Source organism: Bos mutus, chromosome 11, assembly GCF_027580195.1.
Source record: "Bos mutus isolate GX-2022 chromosome 11, NWIPB_WYAK_1.1, whole genome shotgun sequence".
In the NCBI taxonomy this organism is placed as follows: domain Eukaryota; kingdom Metazoa; phylum Chordata; class Mammalia; order Artiodactyla; family Bovidae; genus Bos; species Bos mutus.
The window spans coordinates 39,882,620-39,899,796 of NC_091627.1; the positions used below are offsets into that span (position 1 = coordinate 39,882,620).

The 17,177-nt window shown below is 35.1% G+C and overlaps 1 protein-coding gene across 3 annotated transcripts in view; it reads right to left on the reverse strand.

Annotated features, from left to right (window-relative positions):
* Positions 1-17,177, reverse strand: part of APLF (aprataxin and PNKP like factor) — a 135,222-nt gene that overhangs the window by 100,265 nt on the left and 17,780 nt on the right. For all 3 annotated transcript variants that reach the window (XR_011466030.1, XM_070379350.1, XM_014477525.2), the window contains exons 3-5: positions 8,738-8,910; positions 2,035-2,179; positions 1,580-1,706 (exon numbers count right to left, since the gene is read on the reverse strand). Coding sequence is in view for 2 of the 3 variants with exons in the window: in XM_070379350.1 (XP_070235451.1) it covers positions 1,580-1,706; positions 2,035-2,179; positions 8,738-8,910 (445 nt within the window). In the remaining variant the exon portion in view is untranslated. The remainder of the gene's footprint in view (positions 1-1,579; positions 1,707-2,034; positions 2,180-8,737; positions 8,911-17,177) is intronic.

The window sequence follows — 17,177 nt, forward strand, 5'->3', positions numbered from 1 at the left end:
TGTTGTGCCATGCTAGCCTTGAAGATGAAGTTCAGAACTGAAAAATGCCCTCTAGTAGCTGAGAGTGAGCCCTGACCAATAGTCAGCAGGAAAACAAATCCTCCGACTCAGTCAGTCAGTCAGTCAGTTCAGTCGCTCGGTCGTGTCCGACTCTTTGTGACCCCATGAATCGCAGCACGCCAGGCCTCCCTGTCCATCACCAACTCCCGGAGTTCACTCAGACTCATGTTCATTGAGTCAGTGATGCCATCCAACCATCTCATCCTCTGTCATCCCCTCTTCCTCCTGCCCCCAATGCCTCCCAGCATCAGAGTCTTTTCCAATGAGTCAACTCTTCGCATGAGGTGGCCAAAGTACTGGAGTTTCAGCTTTAGCATCATTCCTTCCAAAGAAATCCCAGGGCTGATCTCCTTCAGAATGGACTGGTTGGATCTCCTTGCAGTCCAAGACACTCTCAAAAGTCTTCTCCAACATCACAGTTCAAAAGCATCAATTCTTCGGCGCTCAGCTTTCTTCACAGTTCAACTTTCACATCCATACATGAAAAACCATGGCCTTGACTAGACGGACCTTTGTTGGCAAAGTAATGTCTCTGCTTTTGAATATGCTATCTAGGTTGGTCATAACTTTCCTTCCAAGGAGTAAGCGTCTTTTAATTTCATGGCTGCAGTCACCATCTGCAGTGATTTTAGAGCCCAAAAAATTAAGGTCTGACACTGTTTCCACTGTTTCCCCATATATTTCCCATGAAGTGATGGGACCAGATGCCATGATCTTAGTTTTCTGAAGGTTGAGCTTTAAGCCAACTTTTTCACTCTCCACTTTCACTTTCATCAAGAGGCTTTTTAGTTCCTCTTCACTTTCTGCCATAAGAGTGGTATCATCTGCATATCTGAGATTATTGATCTTTCTCCCGGCAATCTTGATTCCAGCTTGTGCTTCTTCCAGCCCAGCATTTCTCATGATGTACTCTGCATAGAAGTTAAATAAGCAGGGTGACAATATACAGCCTTGACATACTTCTTTTCCTATTTGGAACCAGTCTGTTGTTCCATGTCCAGTTCTAACTGTTGCTTCCTGACCTGCATATAGGTTTCTCAAGAGGCAGGTCAGGTGCTCTGGTATTCCCATCTCTTTCAGAATTTTCCACAGTTTATTGTGATCCACACAGTCAAAGGCTCTAACTACAAGGAAGCAAATTCTCCATAAAAACTGAAATGATCTTGTAAGTGGATATCCCATGATGCCCAGGTCAGAGCCCAGCTTGACACTTGGATTTGTCTCGTGAAAATCTCAACAGACAATTAAGTCAAATCTGCCCAGACTTTAAAATTGTGAATTAATAACGGGTATTATTTTAAGCTGCTAAAAGATTAAAAAATTAAAAAATAATAGTAAGTAGTAGAACGGTGTTTGATAAATGGCACAAAATAATAATTTATGATTTAAATTAAACTTCATGAAGACTCCTTCCTAAAGAAATGTTATGCTAAGTTACACACATATATAACTATAATTTTATCTTCACTTGTTCAAAAACTTTCAAATTCTGTCAAATATTTCTTGAAACAAAACCTACCTCCACTGATGACTGAAAGGTTCTGATCACTTGAATTTTCTGTTAACATCCATGCTGGGAGGATTCTTTTCCTCTCGGAAGGATTTGGCTGTTGCTTACTCAAGTCTCTACTTTCACCTATGAAAGACTAAAAGGCATCTACGTATTAAGTGCTAAAAATAATCCTGCATCCTTAATGAAACTTCACAATGATTTACTTTGAAGAAAGCTACCATTAAAAAACCCATCTGCAGCTGTGGACTGAATTAGTTAAATTTCTCAAAGGAAGAAATTCAACATTTCTATTAGCTGAAGTGTTGGTCTAGTGTGACCTTCTCTAGAGCTTTACTTAAAAACAGGAAAAGCAGATCAATGCTAGCAATTTTGTCAAGATATGTCTAATATCAGTTGTCTTTTCTCTCCTCAATACAACTTAAGTAACGTGTTATAAATGGGTGAGATCTTAAATTTCTTACCACGTTATTTGCAGCGGCCTGGGGCTTTGCTGTTTCTGTACTTCTTTCCCGCTGTGGGGCACTGGGTGTTTTATCAGGCAAATCAGCTGAGGAAGATTTTGGTATTTCATTCAATATATCATCTTCATCAAGCATTTGACTATTTCTATAAAATACAATTGAAATTCATTTATTAACCATTTAAACTGAAGACACTTCTATTACCTACCATGACACTATGTGAGTCTCCCAAGTATATCTAACTAATGAGTCATGCTACTTTTATCAGACTTAGGAAGACAAAAGCAGATTATGGTATACCCAAATAAAATACATAGACTAGAATATGTTCTTCATGTTCTGCCCACTGCATCACCATCACATTAATCTTCCCAAAGGATGGGCCTAGAAACCACAGCTATTTATAAAATGGGCAGTAGCCAACTCTATGAAGGATGAAGAGCTACTTACTTATTTAGTAAATAGGCAAATAAGTCCAGGTTGTCTACAAAAGTTAAGATCACCTCTAAGTTTCCAAAGAGAAAATGCAAACTGTAAGAACATCAGCTAAACTACTTAGGCTCTTGAAGAAAAAACAAAACCCTGAGGTCAAGTTCACACACAGCTGCGACTGGGTCCTGGCCATTACAGCCACTTGTGAAATCTCCCAACTTGTAGTCCAACAAAGGAGCATCCAAGGTCATATGTGGAACATACTAGAAGAACTAACTGCCTCCTACTTGCTGCAAAGTGTGGTGAGATTATCCAAAGTTCTAAATCATTATTCTTTATGTATGCATAGACAGGAATCAATAAACTTACTTTTGACAATGTGAAAATGCAGATGGAAATACTACTCAGAAATAAAAAGGAAAAAAGTACTGATTATACAACATCCTGGGAATTTCAAAGGCAGTTTGCTAAGTGAAAGAAGCCAGACACAGAAGTATGTATCACATGAATCCATTATGTGGCATTCTGAAGGCGTAAAGCTGAAAGGACAGAAATCAGATCGGTAGTCTCCAGAAGCTGGGATGGGGGGAGAGGAATGACCACAAACAGGCAAGAGGGAATTTTGGGGGGAAATTAAAATGTTCTATATCTCATTGTGGTGGTTCTTACGTGACTATATAAATTCGTCAAACTACATCGAACTGTACATTTAAAGGGGGTAAATTTTACTACGTGTAAAATGTTTCTCAGTAAAAGGGAAATTTTAAAAATTAAAGATATAAGATTTTTAAAATTTGTCTAGCTGAGAAGAGAATAATTAGTGGCTTATCTTGTTTTGTGTTATCTCCTAGTAATAACCTCCCTCAAAGGCAGACTTGAATTCATGGCAGGAATCAGCCAAAATAAAAACTTAGACCAAGTTTATGTGTAACACCACAGTTTTTGTTCATTCAATAAATATTTTAAAAATACCTAGGGTATGTTAGATACTACACCAGGTATAGGGGATTTGGAGTTGAAAACGTATGATTGTTCTACCCATAAAACTGCACTCCCACAAAATATTCAAATCCATTTTACTTACAACACACAGGTGTGCTTCCAAATTCTAATTTTTTCCCTCAAATTTTCTTAACATTTTATTTGAAAAATATTAAGAAACACTCTAGAGAAATGTTATGGCTTTTCACAACTTACACTGTTAGAAATTGAGCAACATCATCCATTCCATTTCTAGTTTTTCTGTTCTGGCATAAATCCACTAATATACATCCTATGGCCATAGGGAAATTTTTTAGTATTTACCAAGAATAAATATGACAAAAAAAAAAACCCTAACCCCCTCCCCAAAATTCTATTTAACATTTAGTTCCAAATAGGTCAAAATACAAATGATTTTAGTACACTTTTATTTAAATATAAATATTGCCACTGTAATACGAACATCTTCCTATTTTTAGCCTCAAATATTAATACTTCCTCGAGCAATCAACTATCACAGATTTATAATACAGTGAACTAGAATTTGTTAAAAATTAAAAACTTGGAATTTAAATACAAAACAAAGATAAATGAATTCTCCTTTTCTTTGGCAATAGCTATCAAGACATAATTTACATAATCATGAAATTCATGCTTCTAAAGTATAAAATTTAGTAGTTTTCAGTATATTCACAAAGTTGTACAATCATCACCAATATCTAATTTTGGAATGTATTCATTGTCTGAAAAAGAAATTCCATATGCATTAGCAGTCACTTATTCTCTTCTCCAGCCCTGGCAACTGCCATCTACTTTCCATCTCTAGGCATGTACATTTTCTGACACTTCATATAGATAGAATCATACAACTTTTTGTGTACACAGTTGTTTTCAGTTCTGACACTTCATATAGACAGAATCATACAGCTTTTTGTGTATACAGTTGTTTTCAGTTCTTTTGTGTATATTCCTAGGAGTAGAATTACTGGGTCACAAGTAACTCTACATTTAAAATTCTGAGGAACTGCCAGAATGAGTTCCACAGAGGCAGCAGACTTACAACCCCACTACCAAAATATATGAGTTTCAATCTCTCCACAACCTCACCAGCACTTCTTACTATCTGTCTTACTTATCTTATCCTTAACTTACTATCTTATCCTAATGAATGCGAAATGGGAGCTCATTGTGGCTTTCATTTACATATCATGTTGAGCACTTTTTTCATGTGCTTATTGGCCAGTTGGGTACCTCCTTTGAAGAAATGTCTACTCAAGTCCAGTATGGATTTTGGAAATTGGGTTCTCTTATTACTGAATTGTAAAAGTTCTTTATATATTCTGGATAGAAGTCCCTTATCAGATACATGACTTGCAAATATTCTCTCTCATTCTGAGGGTAATCTTTTTACATTCTTGATGACATTCTTAGAAGTACAGAAGTTTTTAATTGTGATGAAGTCCAATTTATCTACTTTCTTGCTTGCTTGTGCTTTTGGTGTTATATCTAAGAAATCACTGCCTGATCCAAGTGTTTTTTCCTAAGGATTTCATAGTTTTAGCTCTTTTAGTTAGGTCTCTGATCTATTTTTATATGGTGTGAGGTAGGAGTATTTTGCATTTGTCTCAGCACCATTTGTTATTCTTTTCTCCATTTAATTGTTTAGGCACTCTCATTGAAAATTAATTGGCCATAGTGTAAAGATTTATTTCTGGACTGTCAATTCTATTCCATTGATCCATATGTCTTTCCTACACAAGTATCACACTGTCTCGATTACTGTAGCTTTGAAGCAGGTTTTGAAATTGAGAAGTGCGAATCTTCCAACTCTTTTCTTCTTTTTAAAGACTGCTTGGAAGTCCAGTACTTGCATGCTGCAACTACTGGAGCCTATTCATCTAGAGCCCGTGGTCCGCAACAAGAGAAGCCACCACAGCATGAAGACCATGCACTACAACAAACAGCAGCCTGCACTCACCGGAACGAGAGAAAGCCCACACAGCAACAAAGACCCAGTGCAGCCGAAAATAAATACATAAATAAAAATAAAGACTATTTTGGCAATTATTTTTAAAAATATAGTCTGTTATATTTAAATATAAGTTATATATTTTGTGTTTAATACAAAATATATTAAGGTGAATGAGCTAGACCTATAAGTTTAAAATAATTATAAATAAATTATAAACATGCATGTTTTCATACTACAATGGCATTTTCATCAACATTTCATTATTTTGTCCAAAATTAAATAGTTATTAAAAGTACCTATTTAAATGGAAACTATTAAGCACTTTAAAAATTTGAAAGAAAAAATAATTTGGTATAAATGATTTACTTTCCTTTCTTCAACAGTGTTTTAAAGAAAACAATCACTCCAGAGAGCTAATGTTGTACTTGCTTATCAGCAATGAGATTCAGATGAGGAAAGTATTATAGAGTATTTCATTCATCTATTCAAGACACCAAGGAGGAGAAGGTGGCAATAAAAGATGAGATGGTTGGATGTCATCATCAACTCAATGGACGTGAGTTTAAGCAAACTCTGGGAGACAGGGAAGGACAGAGAGGCCTGGAATGCTGCAGTCCATGGGGTCACAAAGAATCGGACACACCTGAGCAACTGAACAATAACAGCAACAAAATGGCTGCTAAGCACCCACTGCTGGGAAGGCAACAGGAATGCAAAATTAATGCTGGTCCTTCTATATGAAATACATCATAATTTAATTAACTAAAATATAAAACTTTTTTTTTACTTTCTCTTACTTTGACTTCTGAAAAAAGTACAGCTTTTGGTACAATAATTTCATAGAAACATATACAGAGTGAAAAATGAACACACCAGAGCTAATGTGTATATACCCCTACGCTCTAAGTCAATTATGAATGGGCTTTATTATACAGACTCTAAATACTACATGAAAAGCATGCTGACATGAGTAAAATGAGAACTTGAAGAAACGACAAGCTTTTGCACTGTTATTTTGTTCTTCAAACCTCTTTCTTAAATTCATAGCTGGTTGGAAGAAAAAAATTTATAATGAAATCAGGTCCTCATAACTTACACAAAGCACACAGGTTTTTTATTCTTATTCAAATTTTAAAATATTTCAACATGTATTATAAAAGTATAGAGAGATTAACTGGAGTGAGGTATCCCAGAGGTCCACATCTCCACACCCAACTGCCTGCAAACTCTACTGCTGGAAACCTCAAGCCAAAGAACTAGGAAGACAGGAACACAATACCGTCCATCAAAAACAAAAAAAGAAATAAAAGGCAAAAAAAAAAAAAAATATATATATATATATGTTACAGATGAAGGCGCAAGGTAAAAATCTACAAAACGTAACACATAGAGAGGAAATAGGGAACCTATCAGAAAGAATTTAGAGTGATGACAATAACATCATCTGCAAATAAAGACAGTTTTGCTTCTTTCTTTTCAATAGGATGCCCTTTGTTTCTTTCTCTTGATTTACTGGATTGGCTAGGACCTTCAGTAAATAGATATTTCTGTTTTGCCCCCAACAGTAGGCAGAGAACTTTCCAATACCTCACTATTAAGTATATTTTTATAGGATGGAAATTTCCTTCTTTTCCTAGTTTTCTCTAAGGTTTTTAAAAATTAATCATGAACATGTATTAAATTTTGGTCACAACTGCTTTTATCCATCTACTGAAATGACAGTTCTTTAATCTGTTATAGTAAATTTCATTGATTGATTTTTATATGATAAACTCACCTTGCAGTTCTTAAAATTTCACTTGGTCATAGAATATTAAAATCCTTTTTACACATTGCTGGTTTTGACTTGTAAATATTTTCTTATAATAACTTTGGGTCTATATTTACTTCTTTTGTAATGTTCTTATCTGATTTTGCTATTAAGATTATAAAAGCTTCATAAAATGAGTGGTGAAGTGTACTCTCTTCTATTTTGGAGGAAAAAGTATAATAGCGGTATCACTTATTCTTTGTAAGTTAAAAGAATTCACTGGTGAAGTTCCTTGTGGGAAATTCTTAAATTAGGAACTCAATTTCTTTGATGAATATAGGATTCATCAGATTTTCTATTTCTTCCTGTGTCAGTTTTTGTAAATTGTGTTTCTCTAGAAATGTTATGTATTCATTTAGGCCATCAATTTTACTCCCATAGAATTTTAAATAATAATTTCTTCATCTTCTTTCAAGGTCTGCAGGATCAGTAGTGATAGCCCCTGTTCCATTTCTGGTATTGACAATTTGTTTTCAATTTGTTTTCAGCTTTTTTTTCCCTTAGGAAGCCTTACTAAGGTCTTATCAATTTTATTAGTCTTTTCAAGGAACTAACTTTAGGCTTTGTTGATTTTCTTTGTTATTTGTCTATGTTCTATTTCACTGATTTCTAGTCTTATTTTTCTTATTATTTCTTTTTTGGGATTAATTTACTCCTGATTGTCTATCTTCTAAAAGTAGAAGCATATAGCATTCACTTTATAGCTTTCTTCTCTCCTAATAAAAGCATTTAATATAAATTTTCCTCAAATGCCTACTGTCATAAATGTTTCTGTTATGCTTTCAGTATTATTTTGTTCAAAATGTTTTCTAATTTCCCTTGAGATTTCTTTTGAACCCATGGGCTACTTAGTACATGCTACTTAATTTCAAAACACTTAAACATCTTCCTAGATATTGTATTTTTATTGATTTTTAATTTAATACCAGTGCAATCAAAGAACATACTCTATATAATTCTGTCCATCTATTTCTATAGGTCCAGTTTAAGTATTCTATAATTTAAAAGCTAAACAAAGGCAAATAATCTGCTAATGACTGCCTCAATAAAACTCACTGCATTAATTATAACTTTACATCAGCTATTTATTGTAATACCTCATTTCACCAGTTTCCCTACTTTATATTTTCTATTATTCTTATAAGAAAGAGGAATTACACAAATATAATCTAAACCAGAGGTTAATACCTTAAGAAAATTTTAAAAGTTAAAAAAAGAAAAGATTAAGAAAATATAGTCAGTTTCATATTAATTATCCTGATTATTATTTGATGGAAAAAGCATTCTAAATACAATGTTTGTAAAAGATGCAACATATAGAAGCAACCACTACTGAGGCATAAGTTTCCAAAACCATATGTTTTCTAGAAGCACACTCACACACACACACCCCTACATCACCACTATATTTAAATTCTAGAGTGGTTTCAACTGAAGCTTTTGTGCATGACTGAGGAATTAGATTACAAATATCATTACTTTAATCACACTTCATCAGGCAATCTTACCTTAAAGTACACTCCATTTCCATTTCAGAATGTGTAGACAAGACACAGAAAATGTATTTGTCAACTAATAAAGAAAAGTGATCTCCAGGATTCAACCAGCACCATATATTTGTCTTCAATGGTAAGAGCTGGCTCTTCTCAGAAGACTGATAATAACATGGATTTCTGTGTAGCTAACAAATTTAAAAAACAGAATACAGTGATGTTGTAACTCAAAATCAAGATAAAAATACAACTAAATATGAACTGATTCAAAATGTTAGTGTCAAAACAATTTTAAGTATAAATCTACACTTAAAAGTCTAATAAATTTGGCACTTCAAGACACCATATAATTATAATCTAACCATACAAAAAAACAGTTGTATTATACTTCTGATTTCTCTAGGAATCAAAGAAAAAAGCAAAGTTATTAATTAACTGGTTAAAAGAGGCTGTGCTTGAGAGATGACTAGACACTGGAAAGAGAAACATGATAAATAATTATCAGTACGGAATCAGTATGGAAACTGAGTCCCCCAATTTTTATCCAAAATTCACTAATCCCTTGAAAATTCAATTCTGTTCATTTTCCCCTAATAATTACTATAATTAAAAAATGAGAATCTATGGTAAGGAAAATTCTGACCAAATTTCTCAAGCAAACAACATACCTTTTTATAAAAAAAAAAAATCCTCACAGAAGAATCTTATTTTGTTTCAATGAAACTCCCCTCTGAAGATCATCATTCATATTCAAATTGCAAGAAGTAAATATATATCACTGTCAAAACTATTACAATAGCCATTATTTTGAATTATGTTTCCACTAATTACCTCGTGTTAGCAAAGACAACATGAGCTGCCTTCATGACTAAGACCTATTGAAAGGCACCTTAAAAGTTCTAACTAGAATCAAACTGAAAGTAGCCACTTTCAGATAGCCTTCTTGTCATCCATACCATTGGGTCTTTTAAATAAATAAGCTTTAGCATATAACAAAGAAATCCACATTAATGCAGATTTTCAGGTTTATTTTTTAAAGAATTTTATATAGAGCAACTCCCCCCTACCACCCATCTGTCTACTTTATCAGTTTAAATGACATTTTTTTTCTGGAGACATCAATCATCTCTCCAGCATAGCAACATAAATATCACCTTGAGACTGACATATGCTGAACGCTCTCAATTTTTCTATTTATAATTCATTAATGTATCTTGAGACAGAAGTATATTTTCATTAATACATCAAAACCTTTTCTGACCCCAACCATTTAAATTATCTGTAGGTGTTAAGATATGTCTTATTCACCTTGAGTTTGAACAGACTTGAACTGAGTATAAATTCAAAAGGTAAAACCTTCTGTTACTACTGTAAAAAAAATTAATTACAGAAAAATTAAGGAAGCTTGTAATAGGCTTCTTTTTAAATGTATTTTGAAATTTTAAAAATGCATTAGTATTTTTTTTCTTTTTACCCTTCAAAAATCTTTCCATTGGGAAATTCAGTTTAAAATTTTTGTTAAATACAGTTACTTTCTTTTTTAAAAAATCTTAATCATTTATGGAATACAAACTAAGTAAAATATAAGTAAGTTTAGAATATTATTATAAACATGAAGCAAATACTGTTATTAACTTTGGTATATTACTTTGCATTATATTTTTCATTTGTTATTTTTTAAAAATGTCTATTTCTATGGAAAAAGAATAGGGTATTTAAAGGGTAAATATAAGCTATTTTGATTTAGTTTCTATATTAAGCCACAGCAAAATATCCACAAACTTTTATTGAACATCTATAACCTTTTTTCATTCCATTCAAATGTCAAACCCCAGATCCTTTTCCTCTAAAGTATACCAGGTCCATTTCTCTTACCATTAGCAGTCATGGCCCTAGTTCAAACTCTGACCCACTGCGTGCATTTCTTACTTGTGCTAACATCACATCAAGTCTCCCAGTCTTCTATCACCTACTGCTTCCCAGGTTACTTTTTACATTTTTCTACATAAGGCCTCTGATGCTTCTCCAATATAAAAAAGCATAGAAATGAAGGATCTTCATAAACCTACAATGGTTTCCAACCCCAACTCCCACATTCACCAAAATCTTCACCTTATACATACAATCTTTGGTCCAATCATTAAGACCTACTCAAAAATGCTCTATTGTTTACTACAGCCTCAGTAATGTCTTGTCCCAACCACCTTTCTGCTTGAACTATTGGAACCAGTTTCTATCAGTCAAAGATTACCTACAATCATCTGACAAATCATCACTAGACTCTAAGGTCCCTGGGCGAAGATAATTATCTACCACAGTTCTTACAGTCTATGATTAAAATGACTACAGGAGTCTCTAGTAGCAGGAAGAATCAATGGTATTTCAACTGTCAGTCATTACATGAATAATCTCAGGAATGGTTCCAAATAGTTTACTATAAGAAGTGAGGCTGGAAATCCAAAATACTTACTAAAAATGCTACCTGTTGAGTCACTTAAATAGATTCACCCTAAAATGTGTTAATTCCATTTTCTACAAGATACCATATTGTATGATCTTAAGAAATTATAATCTATACAATTAGGTAAACTAAATTTTAAACAGAATCCACTTTCATCCTCTAAAAAGCTCCTGGTAGCCAACAGCTCAGCACATGAGCTTACTTGCTTTCAAAATCCCACGAAAATTACAAGAAGCTCTATATAGTCAGCAAACACAAGACCGGGAGCTGACTGTGGCTCAGATCATGAACTCCTTATTGACAAATTCAGACTGAAATCGAAGAAAGTAGGGAAAACCACTAGACCATTCAGGTATGACCTAAATCAAATTCCTTATGATTATGCAGTGGAAGTGAGAAATAGATTTAAGGGACTAGATCTGATAGAGTGCCTGATGAACTATGGACGGTTCGTGACAGAGACAGAGATCAAGATCATCCCCTTGGAAAAGAAATGCAAAAAAGCAAAATGGCTGTCTGGGGAGGCCTTACAAATAACTGTGAAGAAAAGAGAAGTGAAAAACAAAGGAGAAAAGGAAAGATATAAGCATCTGAATGCAGAGTTCCAAAGAATAGCAAGGAGAGATAAGAAAGCTTTCCTCGGCGATCAGTGCAAAGAAATAGAGGAAAACAACAGAATGGGAGAGACCAGAGATCTCTTCAAGAAAATTAGAGATACCAAGGGAACATTTCATGCAAAGATGGGCTCAATAAAGGACAGAAATGGTAGGGACCCAACAGAAGCAGGAAGATATTAAGAAGAGGTGGCAAGAATACACAGAAGAACTGTACAAAAAAGATCTTAATGACCCAGATAATCACGATGGTGTGATCACTCACTTAGACCCAGACATCTTGGTATGTGAAGTCAAGTGGGCCTTAGAAAGAATCACTATGAACAAAGCTAGTGGAGGTGATGGAATTCCAGTTGAGCTATTTCAAATCCTGAAAGATGATGCTGTGAAAGTGCTGTACTCAATATGCCAGCAAATTTGGAAAACTCCGCAGTGGCCACAGGACTGGAAAAGGTCAGTTTTTATTCCAATCCCAAAGAAAAGCAATGCCAAAGAATGCTCAAAGTACCACACAATTGCACTCATCTCACACGCTAGTAAAGTAATGCTCAAAATTCTCCAAGCCAGGCTTCAGCAATACGTGAACCGTGAACTTCCTGATGTTCAAGCTGGTTTCAGAAAAGGCAAAGGAACCAGAAATCAAATTGCCAACATCCATTGGATCATCAAAAACGCAACAGAGTTCCAGAAAAACATCTACTGCTGCTTTATTGACTATGCCAAAGCCTTTGACTGTGTGGATCACAATAAACTGTGGGAAATTCTGAAAGAGATAGGAATACCAGACCACTTGACCTGCCTCTTGAGAAACCTATATGCAGGTCAGGAAGCAACAGTTAGAACTGGACATGGAACAACAGACTGGTTCCAAATAGGAAAAGGAGTACATCAAGGCTGTATATTGTCACCCTGCTTATTTAACTTCTATGCAGAGTACATTATGAGAAATGCTGGGCTGGAAGAAGCACAAGCTGGAATCAAGATTGCCGGGAGAAATATCAATAATCTCAGATATGCAGATGACACCACCATTATGGCAGAAAGTGAAGAGGAACTAAAAAGCCTCTATGATGAAAGTGAGAGAGGAGAGTGAAAAAGTTGGCTTAAAGCTCAACATTCAGAAAACGAAGATCATGGCATTTGGTCCCATCACTTCATGGCAAATAGATGGGGAAACAGTGGAAACAGTGTCAGACTTTATTTTTTTGAGCTCCAGAATCACTGCATATGGTGATTGCAGCCATGAAATTAGAAGATGCTTACTCCTTGGAAGGAAAGTTATGACCAACCTAGATAGCATATTCAAAAGCAGAGACATTACTTTGCCAACAAAAGTCCATCTAGTCAAGGCTATGGTTTTTCCAGTGGTCGTGTATGGATGTGAAAGTTGGACTGTGAAGAAAGCTGAGTGCTAAAAAACTGATGCTTTTGAACTGTGGTGTTGGAGAAGACTCTTGAGAGTCCCTTGCACTGCAAGGAGATCCAACCAGGCCATTCTAAAGGAAATCAGTCCTGGGATTTCTTTGGAAGGAATGATGCTAAAGCTGAAACTCCAATACTTTGGCCACCTCATGTGAAGAGTTGACTCATTGGAAAAGACTCTGATGCTGGGAGGGATTGGGGGCAGGAAGAGAAGGGGACAAGGATGAGATGGCTGGATGGCATCACTGACTCGATGGACGTGAGTCTGAGTGAACTCCAGGAGTTGGTGATGGACAGGGAGGCCTGGCATGCTGCAGTTCATGGGGTCGCAAAGAGTCGTACACGACTGAGTGACTGAACTGAACTGAACATTAGCTGTAACTTCATATGACTTCATCTGATCAAATACCATAATATACTTTTAAATTAACCACAGAATCATAGAATTTGGGTAGAGGAATCAGAAAGTATTTAGCTAAATTGAGAAAGAAAATGATTACATTTTACAAGCTAAACCATCCAAACAGTACATTTAATCCAGGCCTGTGGTTAGTGTGGGGGGTAAGGGGTAGGGGAGTAGAGGGGTAGGTAGGGTGGGGAGCAGACCTACTACAGAATTGGGAGTATTAAAGTAAAAGCTACCAGGAAAATAAGCACTGCTACCTATAAGCTCAATTCTAAAAAAAAAAAAAAAAAAAAAAACTCTGAAAGCTGCAAGGAATATAATTTATCTAGTTCCAGCAACTGAATTTCATGAGGATCTAGCCTTAAGTCCTTCCCAGGTGTATCTGCAAGGGAAAACATTTCTATTTCCTGTCTGTGTTGAAAAAGATAAAAAAGCAGTAAAATAAAATTTGGAGGAAAGGATAGAATTAGAAATTAAAAATAGAGGATATATAAATTTGGTGTATGTGTGTCAGTTGCTCAGTCGTGTCTGACTCTTTGCAACCCCATGACTGTAGCCCACCAGGCTCCTCTGTCCATGGAATTCTCCAGGCCAAGAATACTGGAGTGGGTTGCCATTTCCTTCTCCAAGGCATCTTCCTGACCCAGGGATTGAACCCAGGTCTCCTGCATTGCAGGGAGATGCTTTACTGTCTGAGCTACTAGCTGCTGCTGCTGCTAAGTGACTTCAGTCGTGTTTGACTCTGTGCAACCCTACAGATGGCAGTCCACCAGGCTCCTCCATCCCTGGGACTCTCCAGGCAAGAATACTAGAGTGGGTTGCCATTTCCTTCTCCAATGCATGAAAGTGAAAAGTGAATGTGAAGTCGCACAGTCATGTCCGGCTCTTAGCGACCTCATGGACTGTAGCCTACCAGGCTCCTCCGTCCATGGGATTTTCCAGGCAAGCGTACTGGAGTGGATTGCCATTCCCTTCTCCTTTGTGCTACTAGGGAAAGCCCTTAGATTTGGTAGGTAATTATTTCACTGGGCTTCTCTTGTGACTCAGCTTGTAAAGAATCCACCTGCAATGAGGGAGACCTGGATTTGATCCCTGGGTTGGGAAGATATCCCTGGAGAAAGGAACAGCTACCCACTCCAGTATTCTGGCCTGGAGAATTCCATGGGGTTGCAAAGAGTTGGACACAACTGAGCAACTTACACTTTATTTCACTGGGTCAGAGTCATTTTACAAACTATAATAATATAAAATTTTACAAACAAGATGGCATAAGAACAGAGATGCAGTGTCATTTATGCAATATTATATTCCTAAAAAGAGCTGTGAATGTTTGATATTTTCTAAGTTATAATTTAAACTTAACCTTTCATTATGTTATCAGCCACCCCTAATTTCTCTCTCAATGTGGCACTCTGGTATACGGTTAGAGCTTTTGAGTGCTTTTGCACGTTGCTGGGCTTAGAAATGTTCCCTGTTATTCCTCAGCCTTTTAAGTGAAGCCTCCCCTTTCTTGATATGTCATGGTCACCAGTGAGGAATGCTGGGTAGCGGTAAAGGGCAACAGTCAAAACAAGAATATACAGAGTTTCTGCCTGAACTCTGAGGTTTCCTTCTCATAGGTTAAGATAAGATGATGTTCTTATTCATGAGCATTTGAAAGATTCAGATGAATCTATAAACAATATTAAATAATGATACAGCCCTAAGTTTACAAAAGTAAGATGTTAAATACAAAAGCATAAAATTCTAAGAGAAGAAAAGGTTAAATATTTAAGAAAGGAAAGTGATTATATTTCTTTAAAAAGACATAAAAAACCCAAAGTCAAACAAAAGTCAACTTGAGTATTTTTCCTCAGCTGAAAGCACTTAATACGCAGGTGGTAAAATGCTAAGCATTTAGCAAATCCACCCACAAAGAAAGTGGGCCAAGCTGTGTGGTCCATCATCACCTTCTTCTTTCCCTAAAAGTATCCACGCCAGGAGATCCCCACTAAGCACAAGAGTGACATCGCAAGAGGTCTGATGTTTGATCCTATAATTTACATCTAAATAAATATTACTCATTCAGTCAGCTAAAATAAAAAAACTATGTCAAACTATGTACACTCCAACTAAAAAGCCATGTATACAAGAAATCCAAAAGATAGTTTTTTATAAGTAATAAAGTAGACAAAAATCTAGTGATATTAATAAAAATGGAGAATATATATGGAATATTTGGAATGAAAACAATGACATAAGTACTCATAAAATGAAACTTTTAAAAATTAATAGAACACTATAAATACTTTAATATCAATATATTTATAAATACGGCAGAAATTGACAACTATCTTAAATATACACTAAACTGACTTTTTAAAAAAGCATGTATGTTATGTGCATGTGTGGCCTGTTTAAAAGTGTTTAATAACAAAAAAAGACCGAATTAGACTTATATTTTAAAAATATAATCAATAACTAAAAATCTTTCCAATTCTTCCCCAAACCTTAAAGATTCTTTTTAATATTCAAACTCTGAGACCAAAAAAAGATTGAAGGCTCTGATTCCTTCAATGAGGCTAGCAGAAAAGGGCAAGGAAAATACTGGCAAACCCAAACCCACAGTAAATAACAGATGCAAGCTACCTGTATGAGAGGTACACATGAGGTATGTGCCTTTTCACAGATCCATGTGACTATAAGTATGAACTTAAATGAATATGCTATGTTCTTCAAAGTGATACAAAGGATGCATTATCCCTGAAAGAACAGAACTAAAATACAAATCAATTTCCTATAGCTTGCTCTTGGAGTTATCATTAAATATTAAAGAAAGATTAATGTGTCACAAAAAAAAGAGCTCTTCAATATTGTGTGATTGTTTTTTTAATTTAGAAAGTTGTTTGTTTTTTAAACTAAATGAGTTGTGGAAAAGCTACTGTAGTATCTTACAGCTATTTTACAAGTACACTCATAATTTCATGGGACGAAAACAATCACAACTCAGAAATTTCACTGTGCAATAGAAAAAATACACTTAAAGCTATATATTTTGAGAACCAATATGAAATGGCAAAAAATAAATATCTTTTGCAATTTAAAGTTATAGAATTACTCCTTCAGTCATCCAAGAACCAAGAAGTAAGTTTTTATTAAAATGAAATAAAAGCACCGATAGCTATGAATTCACCCGGAGGATATAACTAACCACTGGTGATACAGTCATTTATAGAGAACATTGTCATTTTGCCTTCATAATGCATTTTCTCCCTGCTGATACCAGACTGTAGATTAAATGACACACAAAAAAGCTAACATCATCTCCTCATGAGTTAATATTATCTCCTCATGCACTATTTCCTAGAACTACTAAGTGTTACAGCCTTTTCTAAAGGGAAATATTAGAAGAGGAAAAAAGAGACAGATTCATCTAATCTAAAAGTCTAAATTAGCTCTTGCCCTAATTGCATTCATGTATCACTGGCAAAGCTACTGTTTTATTTAATTTGAAGGAAAGCAAAAAAATATTTAATTACTTAAACATAACACTACAATATTTAATTACATAAA